Consider the following 20,655-nt stretch of genomic DNA (forward strand, 5'->3'; position numbering starts at 1 on the left):
CTCATCACATGTGCAAGAGTGAAGCCGGCCCGCTGTCACATTTTTGCCGATCTGCGCGACGTCGGTTCGGGTTTCCCTGCTTGAGCAGCAGCTTCTCGCAAGCATCACGTTTTCAATGCAGGTCAAAAACATACAAAAATCAAGCGCCAGTTCTTCATTCTCAACACCTGCATGCGCCAGATACAGTCTCTTACGCTGTGTTCCTCCCAATCCCATCCTTGTACCGCGCCAGCGCCCTCTCCCTACATGATTTGTGGTCGACCATGGGTTTCGGGTATCCGGCCTTGCTCGCCCTCTTGCCCTCGCCTCGGCCATACGGATCATGAATCGCCTTGCCCTTGACATCTTGCAATTCGGGGACCCACTTGCGAATGTACTCGCCGTCGGGATCGAATTTCTCGCTTTGCAGCAACGGGTTGAAGATGCGAAAGTATGGCTGTGGGTCAACGCCAGTGGAGGCACTGAAACCCCACCCGCCGTTGTTGGACGCAAAGTCGCCGTCGATGAGGTGCTCCATGAAGTAGCGCTCGCCCATGCGCCAGTCAAGCAAGAGGTCCTTGGCAAGGAACGAGGCGACGATCATGCGGCAGCGGTTGTGCATGTAGGCCATGCTGTTCATCTGGCGGACAGCGGCGTCGACAATCGGGAAACCAGTCTGGCCCTCGCACCACTTCTTGAAATGGTCGTCGTTGTACTCCCACTCGACATTGGTGTACTCGTACTTGAATGGTTTGAACATGCTGCGGAAAATGTGAGTTTTGACTAATGGAGGCATGCTGAGAAAACTTACCAGATATAAGGCCAATTGGCAAGGACGTGTTTGTAAAAGTCTCGCCAGGCTACTTCGCTTATCCAGCACATGATGCCAGCGTTGCCGCTGTCCAACTTGTTTGTACCATTCTTGTCTCTCGCCATGCGCACGCTGGTTCGTGCAGCCAGGGTTCCAGCAGAATGGTGAACGCTGACCTTGGCCGTGCCATCCACAGCCGGGAGATTCCTCTTGTCTTTGTATTGTTTAATCCTACTTTCCAAAAACTTGTCCAGACGAGCGTGTGCCTCGTGTTCGCCAGCAGGCCAAAGTGACGCAAACTTTTTCTTGTCTTCAGCCGACAGGCGTTTGTTTGGAGGGGCCTGAGGGATGGAGCTGTCGAAAAGGTGTTTAAACTTTTTTCGTGCATCCCCTGGATTTTGGCCTGGAGATTCCCATTCGTCCAAAAGATTGGGGTGCTTGTGAATGTGCGCTACCCATGCTCGGTACCATGGGCTGTAGACGGCATATTGCTTACCTGCGCCGGTAGCAAGGGCTCCGGGCGGAACAACAACATCGTCATGCACAGCGGTCAAGTTGATGCCCTGGTTGAGACAAGACCGCGTGAGCTTTGTCTCCCGTCTCAGCTCGTCGACTTCGTATTCAATGTTGCAAAACAGATGCTTTGTGCCCCATTCGTCACACTTGCCCATCAACCACGCTGGCACTTCCTTTCTCTTTTCCACCGTCTCCACGAGTAGCGGTATGTCCAGCTCGGCCAGATCGGCCTTCAACACTTCGAGCGTCCTGAGATCAAAGTCCACGCGCATCGGTGACGTAAAATGGGCCTGGTAGTCCTCTGGACTTACAACAAACACGCAGACCAACGGGACCTTACCCTCCTTTGCCTTCTTCGCTGCCATGCTCAAACCCTTGTTATCCTTGATCCGCAAGTCGCGCTTGAACCAATGCACAACCGCATCGCCGAACTTGATCTTCTCGCGCTCCTTCTTGGTCTCGGCAATGGCCTTCTCAAGCACCTCGATAGGCCGTGGAATCTCGTTGTTGTTGTACTGCGCACAGCGCTTGTTTGACATTTCGGCGGGATAGAATTCGCGCTGCACGATGCCGAAGCGCTCCTCTACACGCGTGTGGTCGAAGTCGGTCGGCGACTCCTCCTTCTTTGTGCCATTGGACGTTTCTGTCTTGATGGCCTTGCGAGGCGTCGATTCAGCGGACCGCTTGTTGGATGCCGAGCCCGCAGAATCGGAGTAGCCACTAGAGGCTGGAGCTTTGCGTTTGTCTGGCATGGCAATCGTCCTTGAGCAGCTGAAGCGTCTGACAGTGGTTGGCGATAAACGCGCTAATCCAAAGCTGATGGTGGTATTTTGAAAGATCGAAGGTCGAAGGAGTTGGTGTAAGACGCGCATGAGTTGAGGACGCGTTTGTGTAGCGGAGAGAGAGGTGGAGGAGCTTCAACAGGTGTCGGTTTTGGGTGCTCTGCTAGAAGCATGGTGCCAGGAACAAAGGCGCGCATGGTGGCTTCTACCCCTGTTGGATCTGATCTGTAACGCGCGAATCGATCTGCGGGCGAGATCGAGGTCGGGCTCTGGGACACTTTTTCGATGACGTCTATCCATATATGGTCCGTGCGGAATGCTTGCCTGCCGCTACCGCCTATTTCGACCACACCCTCTGTTTGCAGCCACTTTGAAAGGACTTACATGTCAACATCAAAATTTATCTTAGCTCGTCACCATCACGCATTGTTCGTTGGCGAGTTCTGCATTCTTTCTCAACGCCACCATGATGCCTGGACTGTGGCCTTAGAGATGGTGCACCGCTGTGGATTTGGTTGGAGGAAAGAGTGTAAACGGTGCGCCCGCATGGCTAGTCATCTAGAGCATGGGTGGTAGCATTTTGGAGGGACTCTTGACCTCTACACCGGGCTCGAAGCTAGGAGGACCTGGACTAAAAGACTCAAGTAGTCTAGTGCCCTCAAAACACACCGCTGGATCGACAGCAATTTTTCTTTGATCTTTCAAAACGTTCCGACACCATCTGCCATCACAGTACTCCTCATCTTCAAGTAAATGCTTTCCGGACTGTTCTATGAATCCCTATTATATCACAAAGGCTCTTTGTCCTGCAACGAATCCCCCTCTGACTCTGAGACAATCACACCTTGCTTTCCTACAAACGTCATCTGCCTCCATCTCTCGCAATTTTCTATCTGAATCCCACATTCACAGTCACTGGGAGGTCAGTCGAGGCGGTCAAACCAAGCGTCGGTCTCTCCTTTGCCTGATTCACCTTTCTAGGAGTGTAGGTCAAATCAACCGGCTCTTACAAATGATTGCGATCGGACTGTTGAACCTGCACCAGGTGCACGCACTTACGCCACGGATAGTCAAACACATGGAACGTGCGAGCCTCGGCCTGGGGCGCATGTGTGCAGATTGTGGCGTAGTGCGTGGTGTTGTGGTTGTAATCTGATGTGGCACAGGAGGCACTCACATCTCTCAGCCAGCAGCGCGACGACTGCGAGCAACGCCACGCAAAGCTACGCCACATGTGCCGCCCTACAGACTGCGCCTCACTCAGAATAGTTGACGAGGCTGTTCTCGAGGGAGAGACGACGAGCACGGAACAAGAGATGCCATCTCGAGTCGAGGCCTCTTGTTTCTCTTCCCCCCGCGCCTTCCAACACGACAGCCATGATTGTCTTCCACCCCTCCCTGCCATTTTCAGCGCGCCTATTTTTCATGCCCAGTTCGCCGACTGTTGGACTGTTGGGCTGCTTGGGCTGCCCTGTCCGTCAGTCTGTGCCTCTCTTGACGTCTCCCCCTCCTTCCTTGGCCGTTCCATCCACGGTACCGGCAAGGCTGAGCGATGCCGCTTGATTATGCTACTGGACAGGAGCGAAGATGAGAAGGGAGTGGAAAGCTGACGACTGGGTGACGGACAAGGCGCAGGCTCATGGATGCGCTCCAGACGGACCGTTCCGGACGGGCGGGAAAACGCGACGCCGTCTCTCCAGTCAGCAGCGCAGGCAAGCATGCAACCGGGCAGAGGGGGGCTTGCCTGCTTGCGGGCGACGAAGGAGAGGAGCCTGGCACAGTACAGTCGTCAGCTGGTCGGTCGGCGGCAGTCTCCCCCCCATCTCTCACTCCATCCACAGTCGTGGAGGAATCCGAACGCCGTTTCAGAAGGGCCGTTAGGGTCCCGCGAAGAATCGCATCGTCGATCATTGGCATCAAGGAGTGCACGCACATGCATGCCTGTTGTCGCGTTCGAGCCCAACCCAGACGGCGGCTCAACTGTCAAGCTCGCGCGGGAGTGCTGCGCATCTCGTTGGCAACACACAGAAGCCTGCGTCTACGCCGCCGGAGAAGGCGCTGATGCTGCGAGCTCCTTCGTCGGTACAGGCATGCCTGGCTGCATCAGTGCCTGAAGTTGAGTCAACACCGCGTGATCGTCTCATGGAAGTACAGGAGGGGAAAGGAAGAGGTGTTGGAGCGGAGGCGGGTGAGGTGATAGTGGCTTGAGGCGCTTCCTCCTGCTGTAGAAGTGGAGGATAGTATCATAGTGATGGGTGGTTGGGGACAGGGTGGAGACTGGCAGGAAGGGCGAATGAGTGAGTGAGACACTGACGCTGGGACACCGAGTCCAGTCAAGCTAGTCGCCGTATTTCTTGATAGGACCCGATCCTCATGATTGGGTGGCTAAGCCTCCGTCTTCACCGAGTGGCGAGCCCGAAGACTCCAGACAAGGGGGTCTTTGCTGGGTGGATGAGTGGAGACCAGAACGGGAGATGAACCGGCAGCGGCGAGGTGAGGATGAGCAGGAGGGATGACACGGATGGGAAAGGGTCGGAAAAAAGCAGCGCTTGGGTGAATTGACGTCGTCCTTTCCAGGTTGCACTCAAGGCTGGAGCTGATGAGGCGTAGGTTTGCTTGCTGGGCCAGGGGTGTACCAGGAAGTTTCCCACTCTACCCATGCCTCTGGATTATGCATGGGGTGCAGTGTTGTTTGTCCCTAATTGGATGGTGGATGCACTTGAGCAATGAAAAGATAGATGGGAGTCCATCATATCGGTTCCTGCGTGTCGACACAATACGGCGTTGCAGCCAGCTGGCGGCGCAGCAACCATCGATCGGAGCAAATGTTTGCCTTGTAGCCTGCTAGCTACGAGGTGACGTATGCCGCTGTGCTGAGTGCTTGCTTTCGAAGCTCATGTGACAGTTGCATGGCTCGGGCGAAGTCGGGGAAAGCAGTACAGGACTGATGTTTGCTCAGGTTGTCAAATGATGGGAGTGGAGCGTGGTATCAGCGAGGCCCTGTCCTTGTCTCCGTTCTTGCGCCTCACTTGTCCAACTTGCTCCCTAGGCACTTTGAAGCAATTCGGAGCCGTGCTGAATTCTCCCACGCCGATCAACAGGTCGTCAGGTGCAGCCTGAGCGATACGCCTGCTCGATGCCGCACTAAGAATCAGGGGCAACACAGCATGCTGCTCAAGTGGCGTCCAGCAGAAGTAAGACCGCACATCTGCCTGATTTGATTGACCAAAGGATGATTCGGAAGTTTTTACAGCCACTGCTTTTAGACTCCATCCTTTCAGATGATGGCAACCGCCCCTTGCCGTGCAGTGAATGTCCAGAATGAATCCAACAAGTCTCGTCACGAGCCGGCTGGGTCTTTTCCATGCCATTCACACTTGACCATACGCAGCTCCGTCATAACCGGTGTTCCAAGCCACTGACATAGAGCAGCCAACACAGCCAAGTCGAGACGCTTTCCTTCCAAGTCCCAACGGTCTTCGCAGCGGCAATCAGAACAGACTTCTTGCCGCTAGGATCCGCAATGGTAGCAGCGCAAGTCAGCGCGATGATCCTCCCGCAGAGGATGGCGATCACTGCTCGTGGCGGCGCAGTGTCGATGCTCAGCGGGAGCGAGAATACACGCCGCCGCCACCATCACCACCACCACCGATGCCGCCATATCAAGCTAAGCATACTCAGATCACCTGCGCGGCTAGGTGGGGTAATCATGGTGTTGGGAGAGGCGCGGTTCATTGAGTTTTCCGTCTGCACGGAAGCGAAGGGCCAATCCAACAGGCAACAGGCAACAAGCAACAGAAGCTCCTTCCGTGCCAACGGCTCGCAATCAGGAGACTGTCACCGCCCACACGCCAGCCTTAGCGGCAAGGAAAAAGAAAGCTCCGTTGGAAGTGCCACGGCATAAGCAAGAAAAGACCACAGACGCGCGCAAACGAAATGAAACCAAACGAAACCAAAGCGGCAAGTAAGACGGCTCAGTTCTCTAGATTGGGGAGGCGGCGGCGGCGGCAACTGCCATCAAGCAATCCGCGGGAGCTACCCATCCATATTCCAGTCCACCTGGACGGGTAGGTGGGTAGATTGTAGCTGAGAAGCACGCGGCCGCCCTCTGTACGACATTGACGCGCCCAGAAATATCTCGCTGCTGGCCCTGGCCCCCTCCGTCCCTCCCTTTCCATATATGCGTCTAAAGATAGCAGCGGTTTGATGAAGTGCGCGGGACCTTGACGCCCAAAAAAGTGAGAAACCTTGACTCCTGTTGTAAAGACTGCGTGCGTCCAATCAAATGATGTGCACGATGCAAATTTGCCTGTTGCCGCTGTACATGACCCATGTACCCATCTCGCATACCGGGAGCTATGCAGGACCTGTAGATTCATGACATTCGAAATGTGGGAACTGGAACGCAACGAAAGAGTTGAAAAAGCCACCCCATGAACCGCGACCAATCCGCAGCGGAAAAAGACCATCAGGGTATCCAACGAGGGAATCGAAAGGAAATTCAAGCAGAAATGAAAACAGCAGGATTGCGAGAGACTTTTAGCGAGCGCAGTCGTGAGACGAACATCTAGCGATTGTAGGAAATGCGGGGTTGAGGGTATAGACGAAACCGAAAGTGCAAGTTGAAAAGGAAGGCCGAGAAAGGGGGATCAGGGGGTGTGCGCCAGCACGCTCGGGAATTGCTGTAGCGTTAAAGCGATGGAGCTCAGCTCACTAATCGCTTTGCTCCAGCCACTCCATACAGTCCATGTCCTCCGCGGAGGGGGTGCGGCGGAGGGGCACTGGCGGCGCTTGGGGGATGCGCGCGTAGGGGTTGCCCAGCTTGGAAAGAATTTGAGTCTCGTGCATCTAGTCTTGATCAGCTCAGGTCGTCCAAAGCGGGGACACGAACAGGCTTACCCTTTGCTTGATGATGGCAAACTTGGTCATGTCGTACTTGCCCTGCTTGAGAGAGTCGTTGTCCTCTTCCGTCCACAGCCCCGTGTCCCGACAGAACCGGGTGAAGCGCATCTGCAGCTGCTCGACGGTGCAATCCTCGTCCCTTTTGGCCAAGAAGGCTTGGCGGACGTCTTTCCAGGAGACGTCTTTCACCACCTTTACTTCGAGCAGGAACTTGGCCATATTCTCCTTGGCGAGAGCATCCTCTGTCTTTGGTTGCGTGTAGTGTCCGAGGCCAAAGGACCCGACTCGCTTGACCGTCGGGCGCTTCACGGATCCTATCCCCGAGCCGATCTTCTTGGTTTTGTTCAGCTTCGGGGTGCCCTTGCCCCGAGAGTTGCTCCGCGAAGTGGTTCCTCTTTTTGCCAGGTTGCTGGGTGATGGGTACGGGCGGATAGGTACGGGTGCGAGAACCCGAGGTGGAGAAGAAGTTTTGGTCCGCGTAGACGTCGAAGCGGGTTGACTGAAGGCCATTGAGTTGTGGTTTCCAAGGGGGTAAAGGTTGTTGTTCTGATTCATGGAGCTGACGTAGTGTGAAGGCCAGGTGTCAAATGTGGAGCCGTCCGGTTTGGAAGGACTGAGCACGCATGGGCTGCTGTGCGGGCGGAGGGGAAGACCGGTGTTTGGAAGGGCAGACAGGCCGTGGGTGTTGATGGTAAGCGGTCCTCCCGCTGGCAGCTTTGGACGAATATAATCCGTGTATGTTTCAAGAACGCTCGCATAGGCGGAGAGATCCTCAGGCAGTGAAAAGTCCATCATGTTCGATGTGTGTAGAGATTGTTCGGGCACAGCAGAGAATGATGCGCTGCTGCTGGGAAAGGGCATTGGATATGGATCAAAGGAATGCTAGCAGATTGAGTCAGTCTTCGTAAGTGATGAGTCCTCATACAAACGTACAGGCATAGCCATGGTCGACGTCCATGAAGGGTCTGCTTTCATGTTGTCGTGAATGCTGTTCGGAAGGTATGGCATAGTTGAAGGAGACATGATTCTGAGAAGAAGCAATGGATATCTTGAGTGTGTGATATGCACCTTGGGGCTGATATGTAGTAGACTCGGCTAGCTGAGCCAGGATGTTGTGAGGCAAAGTAGTGCGACTCACGGGGCTGGCGCCATGAACAGTTTGTCGAGCAAGCAATGACAAAAGGGCTGATCCAGCAAGGCTGAAAAGGTGGACCCTTGGAAATTGTTTCAAAGGATTGCCAGAGGCGGCTGCGGGTAAAGAGGGCTTGCGAGAGAGTAGAAGCTTTGGGCACATGTCCACACGACGCACACACAAAGAGTGAGATCAGACTGGGAGGCCTGCGACGGGATGGACCAGGGTGCAGTGGTGGGCGGAGGGCACAGGCCAGATTTAGAAAGGTGGTGGTGGTGGTGGAGCTGTCTGTACATTGGAGCGTTAGGTTGCGTCTCCCACGCCGGCGCCGCATTGGAGCTCATCCAGAGCCCCGGGCTTCATTTGCAGCGCCGCAGCGACGGGCAACGCACGGCTTGACAGAAGAATCGCGCGTGCCTGGGCGAAGCAAATGACGGGTTTTGAGATCGACGCTGGGGTTGCGGCGCTGTCGAGCAGTTGCCCTACGAAGCGTTGGGTTGCGCGAAGGATGACCATCCCGGAGGATGAAACGGCCTCTTGGTTCGGCAGCCGACGCGTGCCTCGAGGTAATCGGCTGCCCGTCATGAATAATGTTGCTGTTGAGCAGAGTCCAGCGGGTAGTGCTACTCCGGACTCTGTCTGCATTGGACCCGCGCCTCACGCTGCCGAAGCGCCGACCATGAATTCAGCCCAGCTCCATGAAAGTGCCTCGCACAACAGTTGGAAATAACTGCTCTCTCCCAGCTCTTGCGCGCCGCCGAGGCGTAGAAATGGCGCAGGGTGGCTCCGGAGCCGACATTGTCAAGTCAACCGACGCGTTTGATCAGAGAGGCGGCGCCATTCCCTCCAGTGCAGCCACGGCTGAACAAAATGAAGATGGGGACTTGGTAAAGCGCGGTCGGACAGGCATATCGATCCTTCAACGGGGCAATGGCTTATCGGCGTCGATGCTGGCCGACTGCGAGTGTAGGCGGTCAATTCTCGACAGAGGGTGATTGATGGATGGTGGAGGATTGTGTACAGTGCGCGTGGGGGCAGAAAGACATGTCGTGCACCAGCCCACAGCCACGGTCATTAAGGCACTTTTTTGCGTCAATCGGGCTCATTTTACCGAGTCGACGCCCAAAAATAGCCCATTTTCGAGCTGCCGTCAGACGCGTGTAAACTTGACTCGGGCCCCATTCGTCCTCACGACTCCTCAGTCAGGGCAGAGGAGGAAACCAGACCGCCAATTCTCTTATTATCATCGTCATGCGCGCACAGCTACCCCGCCCGTCAAAAAACGTACGCACGTCGAAGCGTTCCAAAAACAACATCATTTCTGTCGTGTCCGTCGCACCGAGCTGCTGCTGGAACTGCTGCACAGTCCGGCGCCATGGTAGCAATAGTACCACCCCGCAATCTCAAGCTCGTGGTCTGTCATGCCCAGGTCCGATGCTCTGCAACCTACCACACGTACGCATAGTACACAGCAGAGCTTCAAATAGCAGGGAGTTTGCTCTGCGAATCGTACATTTGGACCGACTGATGAAGGAAAATCGCAAACCTCTTGTCTGCAAGAGCAAGCAAGAAACCCAAATGACCACTGCCTCTTCTCACGACGCATACACAGCTTCTGCAACACCTAGCCCTACATCAAACACACAAACAGAAACACCTGTTTCATAAACGCTCCGTCCACTTTTCCAGAGACCGCAATCGAGAAAAGAAAAAAAAAAGATGACCCAGGTACAATACATACTAGTCGGCGGGCTTCGCGGGCGCCGTACCGCCCGCACCTACGTACCACCACGGCGACTAGCGCATCCTCCATCTTGGACCCCGTCCGTCCGCCCTCGGTCCGTCTGGCCATCTCATCAGTCGGACCGCACTGTTTGCGGCCCCTTGCATCTCGCGGCGTCCATGCCGGCCGGCGGTGGTGGCAGACGGACGGACAGGCGGACGGTGGGTGGGAGTGCGAGGCCCGGCTTGTTTACTTGATCCGGCTCCCTCTGTCCTTCTTCCCCGTTGATGATGATGATGACGCCGATGATGATGATTATCACCTGCGAACTGCTGCGTCTGCGTCTGCGTCTGCGTCTGCGTTGCGGCAGATGCCGACTGACTGCCCTGCACGCACGCCCTTGGGCTGACATCCATACCCAGTTAGCTTGACTTTTCCATCTCTTCCATAATAAAACGGGACCGCAGAACCAAATCTGACCTCAGACCTCAATTGATCCTTCAGAAACCCCAAACCCACCACCTCGCTACTACTCGCAGCAGCAGCAGCAGCGCCCGTGACGGCGGCGGTGACGGTGATGGTCACGGACGGATTGGATTGACACTGATGATGGCACTGACACTGACAGACACTGACACTGACACTGACTACCCACCTAAAATCTATTTATTGCTTCCATCGTCCTCCGTGCCAGCTCATCCGCAGAGTGTCAACTCCTAACCTACAGCCAGTCCATCGGGCCCCGTCTGTAAATCTGTCCCCCACCGTCCGTCCGTCCATCCATCCGCCGCTGCAGCGATCATCAATCATCAAACTCCACACTACTGCGTCATCGTCAGTAGTCGTGCTGCACATGGAATAATCCGAATCCGACCCCCATCCAATGTTTCCTGTTTCCTCTTTTAGGCCGTTCGGCCGCGGCAGTCAGTCGGTGTACCATACATACATAGGCTTGTATGTAGTAGGTCCATGTGTTTGCAGCAAGCGCGTGCCTGGCATAAACGCATATGTCTTGTACAATACAATACATACATACCTATCCAATGTGCGTAGGTATGTCCGCAGACTCAGCCACTGCGACGCGCTGCGCTGCAGACCGACTCTTCGGATGGAGAGGGAGGCCATAGGTGATGAGGTGGCCTGGCCTGGCCCCCACGCGCACGTGTCGTCTTTGTGGTCTTTTCTTGTCTGCATCATCGACGGCCATCCCTTTTTGGACTTGTTTGCCTTTGCGCAATAATCGGGGAGCCGAGGTGAGGTAAGGTGAGGTAATGTGAGGTGGGTGAAGTGGGAGGACGGGATGTGGATGATGGGGCTTTTTTTGGTGACTGCTGAGGACTGCCCTTCCATTGCCTGGACACTGCTTCGGTTAGGGGTCCCCTGGTGTGTGTGTTTTGCAGAGGGAAGAAGTGATTGGAATGGGGAATTGGTGGATTGCTCTCTGAATATATGTCTTGGTCTCTTGCTTCTTGTAGTCGTCTTGAATCTTTGGAATGAAGATTGGGAGATTGCTCTCCTCTCAAGTCTTGTTTTCCTTCACGTACTCGTCTTCCGGTATCCACAGGACCCCTCCCCTACGTTGACCTCATCCGGCCTCATTTTCACCCCGATGCAATGGGAGCCATGCCTAGAAATCTGCCACCAACCACGCTAATGGTTCCAGCAACCCAAACGGTTCTCCTCTTCGCTCACCACGGCCTAGCCTCACTCACTCCACCATGCCCTCATCCTCCAGGTTGAAAGTGTCTTCAAAGTGCGGCCACTTGACGTCCCAGTCCTCCCACTCGAGCGTCTCCGTCTCGCCATCGCGCTGCTGCGCCTCTCCCGCCCACCGAAACGCCAGCGCCATGCCGTCCTTGATGCCTAACGACTTCATGCTCTTGTCGCCATTGCTGCTGCCATTGCCGCTGTCCGCAGCAGCCGCGGCGTCCTTGCCCTTTGGTCTGCCGCGTCCCTTCTTCTTCGGTGCCGCCGCCTCTGCGGCTTCTTCGTCCTCCTCTTCGCCCTCTGGGGTCGAGTCGCCGTCGGCAATGAGCTGCCATCCTTGGGCCGGGTCGGCCGGGTCGACGAGGCGCGCGAGCTGCAGGTCGCTTGGGGAGGCGGGGAGCGGCCGGCCGTGCAGCTTGCCGTCGGGGTGTGTGTCGCGTATTGCGTGGAGCAGGTCGGCTTTCAGCGCCGAGATGGAGAGGATGGGGTCGACGTGGAGGAGGACGGATGTGCGGTGGAATTTGAGGCGGAGGGTGAGAGTGGAGGGCGTCGGTTTCGTGGAAGCCATTTTGGTCGGCCGGAAGGGAAGTAAGGAAGGGAGAGAGAGAGTTAAGTCGGCAGCGCGTTGCGACGAGCAGGATCGGAGGTTGGTCGGTCGATACTCTTCAGTGGTGGATAGTCGTTGATATCGTAGAATTGAATGCGTTGGGACCAGAGTTTGGTGGCGAAGTTTGACAATATGTCGGAGGTCTGGCCTTTGTAGTCTTCAGAAAAGGCGTGGTGAGTTCACTCGCCGTTGACAAAAGGCGCGTGTCAAGACGCGTAGATGCGCGTAACTGACTTGCAGGCAACAATTGGGTGAGTCAATGACAGGGGGATTGGAATTGGATTGGAGACTTTGATGACAGAGAGAATTCGAGAAGTCTTGAGTGAACAGCGCAGGTGAAATGCAAAGGTCCAAAAGAAACAATTCAGCCCAAGATGCTTCCGACGTAAAAAGTCTTGGCGACCAAAGTGACGGCGTTTGAAGTTGCAGGGATGCAGACTTGCCGGATGCAGGTAGCTGCCGCGGAAACCCAGCCCAATGAGCTGCGAGTCAGACTGATGATGTAAAACCACGTCTGTCCAACCACCATCCGCTTTTTTTCTTTTCTGGCAGACCACCATCTCTTCGTACATCTACTTGTAAGTTGGAACTGTTCAGACCAAGATATCAGATGCTGTAGCATACATAGTCAAAGCTAACAATTTTCTCAGATCCCGCAGCCATGCCACCACAACCGCTGCCAGCTCTCCGCCCCTCCTCCCTCAGGCCCATCTTCTCCTCCCTCCCCCTCGCGCAGCGCTCCTCACACTCCCTCCACCCCGCTCCCTCAATAGCCGCCGCCGCCGCCATCCACCGGCCCGCCCACTACAGCACCAAGCGCACACGGTCACCCACGCTCCCCAGCGACAAGTCGACGGCAGCAGCGAAGAGCAAGGCGCTGCGGACGACGGACCGCGGGCCGGCGAGCAAGGAAACGACGCAAACCGACTTCGGCGCGCTGGACGTGCTGGCGTCGATGCCGCCGCCCACCACCGCCATCGACGCGACGCACCCGGACGGCTTCAGCCTGAACTCGGGCATCGAGGTCGCCGGCGCCGGCGTGCTGCTGTACGGCGGCGAGGCGTTCAAGTGGCGGCCGTGGGTGCGCGACGGCAGCGACGAGGACGGCGGACAACAGGACAGTAGTCCCCCAAACAGCCGCACGCTGCGCGACGCGAGCGGCATGCTCTGGGAGTGCGGCAGGCGGGCGTGGGGCGTGCTGGACGTGGCGTGGCCCAAGCCGGACCTGCTGATTATCGGGACGGGCGCGACGATTGTGCCCATCAGCCCGGCGACGCGGCGGCACATCAACGACTTGGGGATTCGGCTCGAGGTCGCCGACACGCGCAACGCGGCGAGCCAGTTCAACCTGCTGGCCACGGAGCGCGGCGTCAATCAGGTTGCGGCGGCGCTGGTGCCCGTGGGTTGGAAAGAGGAGATTCGGTCGGGTGCGAGGGCTAAGGCGAGGTGACGGGTCATGGAGCGTGTAAAAGAAAAGAGCATTGGCACGGTCCATGAATGATTTGGGTGCGTGTGGTGGAGTCTCTGGGTCTTTGCGAGGGAGGGCCACTGTACAAACCACAGCTGGACCCTGACCCTAGAAGTTACTGGCACATGTGGATTTTCGGACATTTGGGAAGCGGTGGCGGCTCAGGAAGGAACATACCACTCTCAATCAACTCTACAGCTGCAACAGCAAACAGCTTTTAATAGACCAACAAGATTCGAAAAGTTTTCATTATCAGTCCCTACGTCAGGACACATTCGTCTCCATAACCTGTATACCACGAGCACCACATACCCTCAAGGGCGACGTGGTAATCCCTCCATACCACAATTCTGCATTTCCATACCGATCGTTCTGCCACTGCGCGCATGTATTCCGTCCATCCCAACGGTGCAGTTTCAGCACATCCCCTGCGGCCGTCCCACCTCCTCTCTCGAAGGGTATCGACGAAATTGATTGGAGCCACCAAGCAGCCCAGAGAAGAGAAGAAAGAAAACGAGAGCCAAGAGGAAGCCATGTCGAAAAGGGAACGTGGATACCAAGGAGAGAAAATCAAAAGTAGGGCAAGGCAAGAGCAAGAAGATAGCGCAGTAATGCTAGGCAGCTCAAAAGGCCATCATTCTCCCTTGCTGATCGGACAGACAGTGCATTATTATACATGTTTGAACCTCAGCCCTCTTTACTGCCCGTGACTCCCAATGCTGTGGACGAAGTCTCTCGGTGCCTGGGTTTGACGCTGAAACGTAAAGGCCGTGAGGACAGAAACCATCCCTCGGGATGAGGACGGGTATTCAGAGCCTAACCAGGTCTCTAGCAGTCGAATCACACTCATGTCGACACCATGGCAGTCATGGACGGAACCAGACCACCGGGATCCTGAAGCGAAGTGACAGTTGGTTTCAGACCTCTATTCTCTCGGCTCAACCCTCACGCCGATGTTCCGGTCTCCCTCGAAGGCCCAAGATGTCCCTCCGAACATCATCGGGGACGCCAGAGTCTGGTGCCGACGGCGGCGGGGGTAGTGGGGGCGGGGTGCCTGCGCCGTCAAAGCCAAACGGGCTATGACTGTGGGTGTGCGGACGGCGGCCAGCAGGGCCCGAGAGAGGCTGTTGATGATGATGGCCGGGCGCGGCGGAAGAATTGGGCGGAAGCGGAGGCGGAGGAGCGCCGTGATGATGGTGGTGCATATGGTGGTGCATCTGATGCTGCCCGGGATGAGGCGGCGGCGGAGCTTGGTGCGGGCCAGGGGCAATTGCTCTGTAGTTTTGCGTGGCAGGTGCCCCGCTGTGGTACGCCGTCACACTGTATGCACCGTTGTTCGGTTGGCCTTGGGGTGGAGGGTAGGGCCCGGTGTAGCCATTAACTGCACCGATGCCTCCTCCAACAGGGACGCCGTACCCGGTTGGCGGTGGCGGTATGGCGGCAGCGCTCATCTGCGCAATTGTGCCGGCCGCAGCTTGACGCTGCTGCTCTGCTGCTTGACGCTCCGCTTGTCGTTGCTCGGCTTGTCGTGCCTTTCTTTCAGCCCACCACTGCGTCATGCTCGCACTGCGCTTTTCAGATTTGACTCCCTTTTTTCTGCTACTGCCTCCCGTTCCGTTCGAGGCTCTTCCCGAAGGCCCGGATGTTGGTGTCGATGTCGGTCCTGGACCAGAGACGGGTTGGACATGTCCATTCGGCTGAGGTGCGAGGGACGCATGTCCAAATGGATTTTGATGCGAGACACTGCCATGTCCGCTCATGTAACCTGGATCCAGAGTGATTCCAGGCATCGGCGACATTGATGCTGGCGGAATATTGGTGTGTGGTGCATGTGTGTACCCTTGTACCATAAATGGCTGTTGCTGTTGCAAAGGTTGGTAGGTAGGCGTAACAGAACCCGCGCTTGGAGGAGGATACGGAGACTCATGCTGCTGGTACTGCGGTGGCTGTGGCTCATTGCTTCCGTTTTCATTCTCAATCGGTTGAGGTGCAGCACTCTTTTTATTTCGGGGACCCTTTTTGATGCCTGCGTCTTTGCGTTGCGCCAGGTTTTTGCTACCAGGAGGTCTTCCTCGTCGTTTCCCCTTTGGCTCCGGAGTACCGTAGCTGTCGTCTTGGTCGTCTTCTGAAGCGCTGGTAGTCATCATGCTTTCTTCCCTCATTTCACGAATACGAGCTGGAACATAGCCCTGCTTTTTGGCGGCGTTGGCGGCCCTCCCCTTCTTCCTAGGCCGAGGGGATTCAGGCGTCTCGGACTCGGCGTGCTCACGTTTTCTCGTCCCTGGGCCAGTATCCGTAGCACCTTCAAATCTTTGGACCGTCCGCCTCTTTCTCTTGCCCACTTCCTCTTCGCTTTGCGCCAAATCATCAGCCGTTACGTCTCTCGCGCGGCGGTGGCGCAGCTCCCGTCCGCCCACATAGTCAGTCCCAACTCGCTGGCCGAATGGATCCTGTGCTCCCGGCGGTTTTCGAGGGTCAAAAACGTAGCCGTAAATGTCCGCCTCTTTCTGGTCGTCAAACACCTTGGGATCAATCGGCTGGCGGCCGCCGTTTACGGGTTTGCGCGGACCGTTGTTAGCGTGGACAGCCACGCGCTTGTCAATTGTCAGGTACTCATCTTGCCACGCCTTGAGCGCAGCTTGCGTGTTTTGAGCAAGGGTAAAGAGAATGTCTGTCGACCGCTCCGTCGGCGCATGCTTTGTCAGTGCGGCAACAAATTTCTGTGCTTCCGTCATGGGGGCGAAGCGAGACTTGAGCACAAAATCGGCCTGGTCCTCAATGTCGGATTCGGCTGGACTGTCTTCAGTCGAGGCGAATGGCGGTGGGACATCATCTTCATCTAATTCTTCGTCAATGTAGGTAGGCTTCACCCTTGGCCGGGGTGGGAGTGGCTGCTCCGCAATCGTCTCGTCTGGTTCGACTGCATCAACGGCCGCATTGTTTGAGGATGCATCACTCGTGGGATCTGCAGCAGCTTCATTGAGATTGCGCGTTTCCCATGTTTGATCAGACGGTTCTTGCGCAGGAGCATCACCACGTGGTCGATTGTTTGCTCGGGTCTCAATTTTGTCAGCAACGTAGTCGTCGTCTGATTTGGCGGCAGGTGACAATGCGCGCGAGACGGTGCCATCGTCATCGGCGGCATTGGAGACTCTGGGGTTGCGAGTGCGACGTTTCTTGGGGGTGAAGTTCTTTTGAACTTTTGCAGCTGCGCGACCCCTGCCACCTCGCCTGGGCCTTTCATGCTCGTGACCCTCGAGGGTAGGAGTTGAAGGATTTGAACTCTCGCGTTCAATCTCGAGAAACTGCTCGTAGACGGTTTTTGCGCGTGGAGTGTCGTTTTTGCGGGAGCGATCCTGGTCCTCGTATGCTAAGAGGATGGTTGTAGGGATGTTGTAGACGGTAAATATGCGATCTCCCGGCTGGTAGTAAGCCGTGACAGGCGGAGGGCCGTCATTGCTGGATGATTCGGGCATGGAATTATTAGAAGAGATGCGCGTCAGGCGACGGGAAGATTTTGAGGATGCAGAGGACGAAGTTGTGTTGTTGTGGTCATAGTATTGGTTGGCCTGAGGAGAAGGCGTGCCGGATTCGGAGGTTTTGCCTTTGCCGCTGCGCGTGCGCATGGTGAAAGTCAGGCTGCCCGAGCGTCACTGGCTGGCCGAGGGGACCAGAGCAGACGGGACTGGAGTTCGCAGCGACGGGAGCGCACACGACAGCAAGAGGTCGGCAATTGCGCCGGGTCGAGTACGGGCTGGAGGCTCCGGTAGCTGACGGCGACGGTAGACTGGACTGCCTGCCCTGCCAGACTGATGGCCGCCCGGACAAACCTCGCAGACTCGGGGGAGACAACAAAAACAACCAAAGATCCAAGGGGAGCGCCAACAGATGGCAATGAGGATGTAGTCTGAAGGTAGTGTCTCGGCGTGGCCAAGTGCAGTGCTTGGAGAGGATGCGATGCTTCACTTGTCGGCAGAGAGCATTTCGTGTCGTTGATGCTCAGCCTGCCACAGCCAATCACAAGTCCCGCCCTCCTGCGGGCTCCCAGGGATGGTGCAGCGCCGTGTTGACACCACTAGCAGTCCCACAACCACCACTCGCCTTCTCACGTCCCAGCTTCACCCGTCCTTCATCCAATCCTCACCGACAGCTGCCACTCACCATGTCCAAGGCCCTCTCCAAGGAGGAGCTTCTCGCTCAGTTTGACGACCTCGGCGACGACGAGCTCGCCGCCGCCGCCCCCCAAAAGCCAGCTCCCACCGACAAGTCCAAACCCGAAGCTGAAGACGACCCCGTTGCTGAGCTCGCCGCCTTGGCTGCCGCGCGCCCGCCCAGCAGGACTGCTACCCCAAAACTCTCCTCTTCGACCACCAACAGCCGCTCGCCGCGCCGCACCGGCATCGTAACGCCATCATCAACTGGTTCCCCGCGAAACAGTGAGGACAAGGGCTCTGCTCAGAACCCTCCGCGCAAGTCTGGGGAGGGAACGCGCCCCTATCACGAAGGCTCGACTCCTCCGGCCGAGAAGCAAGCTCTGGAGCCTGAGGCCGCCAAGTCGTCTGGAGGAGGATGGTGGGGAAGCCTCACGGGCCTGGCTTCTGCTGCTGCCAAGCAGGCCGAAGCGGCAGTCAAGGAAATCCAAAAGAATGAAGAGGCCGTTAGATGGGCGGAGCAGGTAAAGGGCAATGTTGGAGCCCTGCGAACCTACGGTATGTTGATGCGCTGGAACATTACAACCGGAGCTCGAAATGGAGCTTTCATTTCGCACGCGACAGCTCCTCAAACGTACAAAACTTCCACTGCCAGTTCAGCTAATACAATTGACAAACACAGGTGATGAGCTTCGATCTCGCGCCCTGCCTACCTTTACGCACCTCCTCCACACCCTCGCGCCTCCGATTTCCCAACATGAGCGCCTCCAAATCCACATTACCCACGACCTCCGCAACTACCCTTCACTGGACCCCATAATCTATGCCACCTTCTCGCGCGTCATGTCCCAGGTTGAAGGCGGTGATCTCATGGTCATCCAGCGCGGTTCCGAGTCCCAGCACCGCCGCTCCTCCGAGGCCGGCTACACTGGCGGCAGCACTGCGGGCTGGAATGACGGTCCCTGGTGGCGCGACGTTGGTGTGCAACGTGACATGAGTGCCGTCAAGGGGCTTATCGAAGGCACAAAGCTTGCGCGTGTAAGCGCCGAGAGCTACTCCAACGACTTCTTTGCGGGCAAGGGCGGAGTGGAGGAGGCAGCCAAGGCCGCCAGCCAGGTGCTCTCCGAGACGAATCCCGTCCGAAGCAGCGACATCTTCCTCTCCCTGCAGGCCGTGAGCCACGGAGCCGCAACGGACCTGTTCGCCAGCTCTGCGGCCGACAAGGAGAAGGACGCCGGTGGGGTGGAGGAACCCGACGAGACGGACGAGCTCGTCTCTTTTGCAGTCTACCTGCACGATCCCATCCACAGCATCTCGTTCCACAGCCTCTCCCAGTCCTTCCCGCAGAAATGGGCCGACTGGCTCGACGCCAGCACCCCGCCCGTCGAGGAAGGCAACAACGACCCTGTCGCCCAGCTGCCTCCGCAAATCAAGGAAATCATCGAGACCGGCGGCGTTGATCCCAGGGAGTGGGTCGCGGAGTGGATCGAAGAGGTCATCAGCCTGGCCGTTGGCGTCGTTGCCCAGCGATACGTCGCGCGCCGGATGGGCGTCGGTGAAGGAGGCATCGGACGCGGCAAGGCGCGGGAGAGGGCCGAGGAGAGCGGCGGAGGCGAGGCAGCGCGCGCCATTTGATCTGCCGTCGAGTTTCGTTTTGGATGCCTTCAATGGGATTGATGTTCAGATGCGAGCACGCAAGTACGGCATGGATTTGAGGGAACTACGGTATCCCTCCGGTGTTCTGGTCTCTACTGGTTTTTCTCCTTGTTGCTGTTGAAATTTGGCAAAAGGTCAGGGGGCTTGGTTATTCGGTGTGGTATGGAGGGTGTGGTGAGTTGAGCCGTGGCTGGAATGGGAAGTCGCTCTCTCTCTCTCTCTCTCTCTCTCTCTCTCTCTCTCTCTCTGCGAGCCGTTCGAGCTGCTGTTGTAGGAGTAATTTTGATGAAATTACGATCCATCTTTTGATAGTTGAACACATGCGAGCAAGAAGCTCATACACCGTCTTCAATCTCTCCTTATTACTCCTCAGCTGCAGGGAACCCCCACACCCACTCTGCCAAAAAGAACGCCTCGAAATTTTGTTGCGCCATCCCACAAAACCCACGCACACTCAACGCCGCAAAATGCCCATCAACGCAGAGATGTGCCTTGTCCATCCAGCCAGCCCACCACAACGCGCTCCCCTCTCTCTCACATCCCATCCACACCTCGACCTCCGTCACTCATTCCCTCGTGCAACCCCTCCTTCACTTCTTCTTAGCCGCCGCCGCCTCCTTCGCGTCCTTCTTGCCGCCCTTCAAAATCTCCAGGTGCCCCGCCCGCTGCGCCAGGCTCTTCTCGGTGAGCGCCGTCAGCCCGCCCGTGTGCTTCTTCAGCAGCTTCTTTTGCGTGATGAGTGATTGCTTCTTGGGCGCGATTTGCCGGTTGCCGCGTGGTTTGAGGGCTGCGGGCCTAGAGGGGAGAGGGTGGTTAGCGAGGGTTATATTTTTGGGGCCCGTGTGAGGGGAGGCGGCTTGACGGGAGAGGGTCTGGAGGCGAGAAAGAGAAGGGGGGATGGCGAGGCGCACTCACTTCTTGCCCTTGGCCGCCGTCGCGGGCTTCGCTTTTTGCTTGATTGTGCCTTGCGCCATTGGTGCGAGGTTGTGCGGCGGGTTCGACGACGGGCGCAGACCAATGCGGTGGCGTATGGAGCTTGTCGAGCCAGAACACGATCTTCTGGCACAACCAAGAAGTTTGTTTGCACTTCGGAGGCGGTAGTAGCGAATGCGTGGAGAAGAGGATCGTCTTGGGCGAGTGGACGCAGCGCGTGGGAAATTGTCGCCGTCGATTATATTGCCGCTGCCGACCGCCTGGTCGAAGCTTTTCTGGGGAAGAACC

The 20,655-nt window shown here is 56.8% G+C and overlaps 7 protein-coding genes across 7 annotated transcripts; 2 read left to right on the plus strand and 5 right to left on the minus strand.

Annotated features, from left to right (window-relative positions):
* Window positions 1-190: 190 nt before the first annotated feature.
* Window positions 191-2,058, minus strand: BKA78DRAFT_249942 (DNA photolyase, FAD-binding/Cryptochrome; the record flags this gene model as incomplete). The annotated part of the gene is made up of 2 exons (XM_066884517.1): window positions 191-740; window positions 791-2,058. The coding sequence occupies 2 exons, from the start codon at window positions 2,056-2,058 to the stop codon at window positions 191-193; spliced, it is 1,818 nt and encodes a 605-aa protein (XP_066745934.1).
* A 4,743-nt stretch (window positions 2,059-6,801) lies between these two features.
* BKA78DRAFT_295078 (uncharacterized protein) lies at window positions 6,802-8,013 on the minus strand (the record flags this gene model as incomplete). The annotated part of the gene is made up of 3 exons (XM_066886433.1): window positions 6,802-6,936; window positions 6,988-7,872; window positions 7,924-8,013. The coding sequence occupies 3 exons, from the start codon at window positions 8,011-8,013 to the stop codon at window positions 6,802-6,804; spliced, it is 1,110 nt and encodes a 369-aa protein (XP_066745935.1).
* Window positions 8,014-11,252: 3,239 nt separating this feature from the next.
* Window positions 11,253-12,487, minus strand: BKA78DRAFT_379334 (uncharacterized protein). Its single transcript, XM_066892937.1, has one exon. The coding sequence runs from the start codon at window positions 12,118-12,120 to the stop codon at window positions 11,554-11,556; it is 567 nt and encodes a 188-aa protein (XP_066745936.1). The 5' UTR covers window positions 12,121-12,487; the 3' UTR covers window positions 11,253-11,553.
* A 194-nt stretch (window positions 12,488-12,681) lies between these two features.
* Window positions 12,682-13,811, plus strand: BKA78DRAFT_126418 (uncharacterized protein). Its single transcript, XM_066882524.1, has 2 exons — window positions 12,682-12,737; window positions 12,810-13,811. Exon 2 carries the CDS (start codon window positions 12,821-12,823, stop codon window positions 13,607-13,609), a length of 789 nt encoding a protein of 262 aa, XP_066745937.1. The 5' UTR covers window positions 12,682-12,737; window positions 12,810-12,820; the 3' UTR covers window positions 13,610-13,811.
* Window positions 13,812-14,565: 754 nt separating this feature from the next.
* On the minus strand, window positions 14,566-17,103 carry BKA78DRAFT_295081 (uncharacterized protein; the record flags this gene model as incomplete). The annotated part of the gene is made up of 1 exon (XM_066886434.1): window positions 14,566-17,103. One exon carries the CDS (start codon window positions 17,101-17,103, stop codon window positions 14,566-14,568), a length of 2,538 nt encoding a protein of 845 aa, XP_066745938.1.
* Window positions 17,104-17,709: 606 nt separating this feature from the next.
* BKA78DRAFT_312837 (maintenance of telomere capping protein 1) lies at window positions 17,710-19,730 on the plus strand. The gene is made up of 2 exons (XM_066888333.1): window positions 17,710-18,336; window positions 18,461-19,730. Exons 1-2 carry the CDS (start codon window positions 17,790-17,792, stop codon window positions 19,411-19,413), a joined length of 1,500 nt encoding a protein of 499 aa, XP_066745939.1. The 5' UTR covers window positions 17,710-17,789; the 3' UTR covers window positions 19,414-19,730.
* A 294-nt stretch (window positions 19,731-20,024) lies between these two features.
* BKA78DRAFT_352337 (uncharacterized protein) lies at window positions 20,025-20,408 on the minus strand (the record flags this gene model as incomplete). The annotated part of the gene is made up of 2 exons (XM_066891337.1): window positions 20,025-20,229; window positions 20,350-20,408. 2 exons carry the CDS (start codon window positions 20,406-20,408, stop codon window positions 20,025-20,027), a joined length of 264 nt encoding a protein of 87 aa, XP_066745940.1.
* Window positions 20,409-20,655: the final 247 nt, after the last annotated feature.

This window comes from Phyllosticta capitalensis (genome assembly GCF_038381095.1).
Source record: "Phyllosticta capitalensis strain CBS 128856 chromosome Unknown BKA78scaffold_4, whole genome shotgun sequence".
NCBI lineage: Eukaryota > Fungi > Ascomycota > Dothideomycetes > Botryosphaeriales > Phyllostictaceae > Phyllosticta > Phyllosticta capitalensis.

Coding starts and splice junctions, on each gene's coding strand:
- BKA78DRAFT_379334 (XM_066892937.1), bottom strand. CDS start 12,120: ATGGCTTCCACGAAACCGACGCCCTCCACTCTCACCCTCCGCCTCAAA.
- BKA78DRAFT_126418 (XM_066882524.1), top strand. CDS start 12,821: ATGCCACCACAACCGCTGCCAGCTCTCCGCCCCTCCTCCCTCAGGCCC.
- BKA78DRAFT_312837 (XM_066888333.1), top strand. CDS start 17,790: ATGTCCAAGGCCCTCTCCAAGGAGGAGCTTCTCGCTCAGTTTGACGAC. Junction 18,337..18,460: donor TGGAGCCCTGCGAACCTACG/GTATGTTGATGC, acceptor TGACAAACACAG/GTGATGAGCTTCGATCTCGC.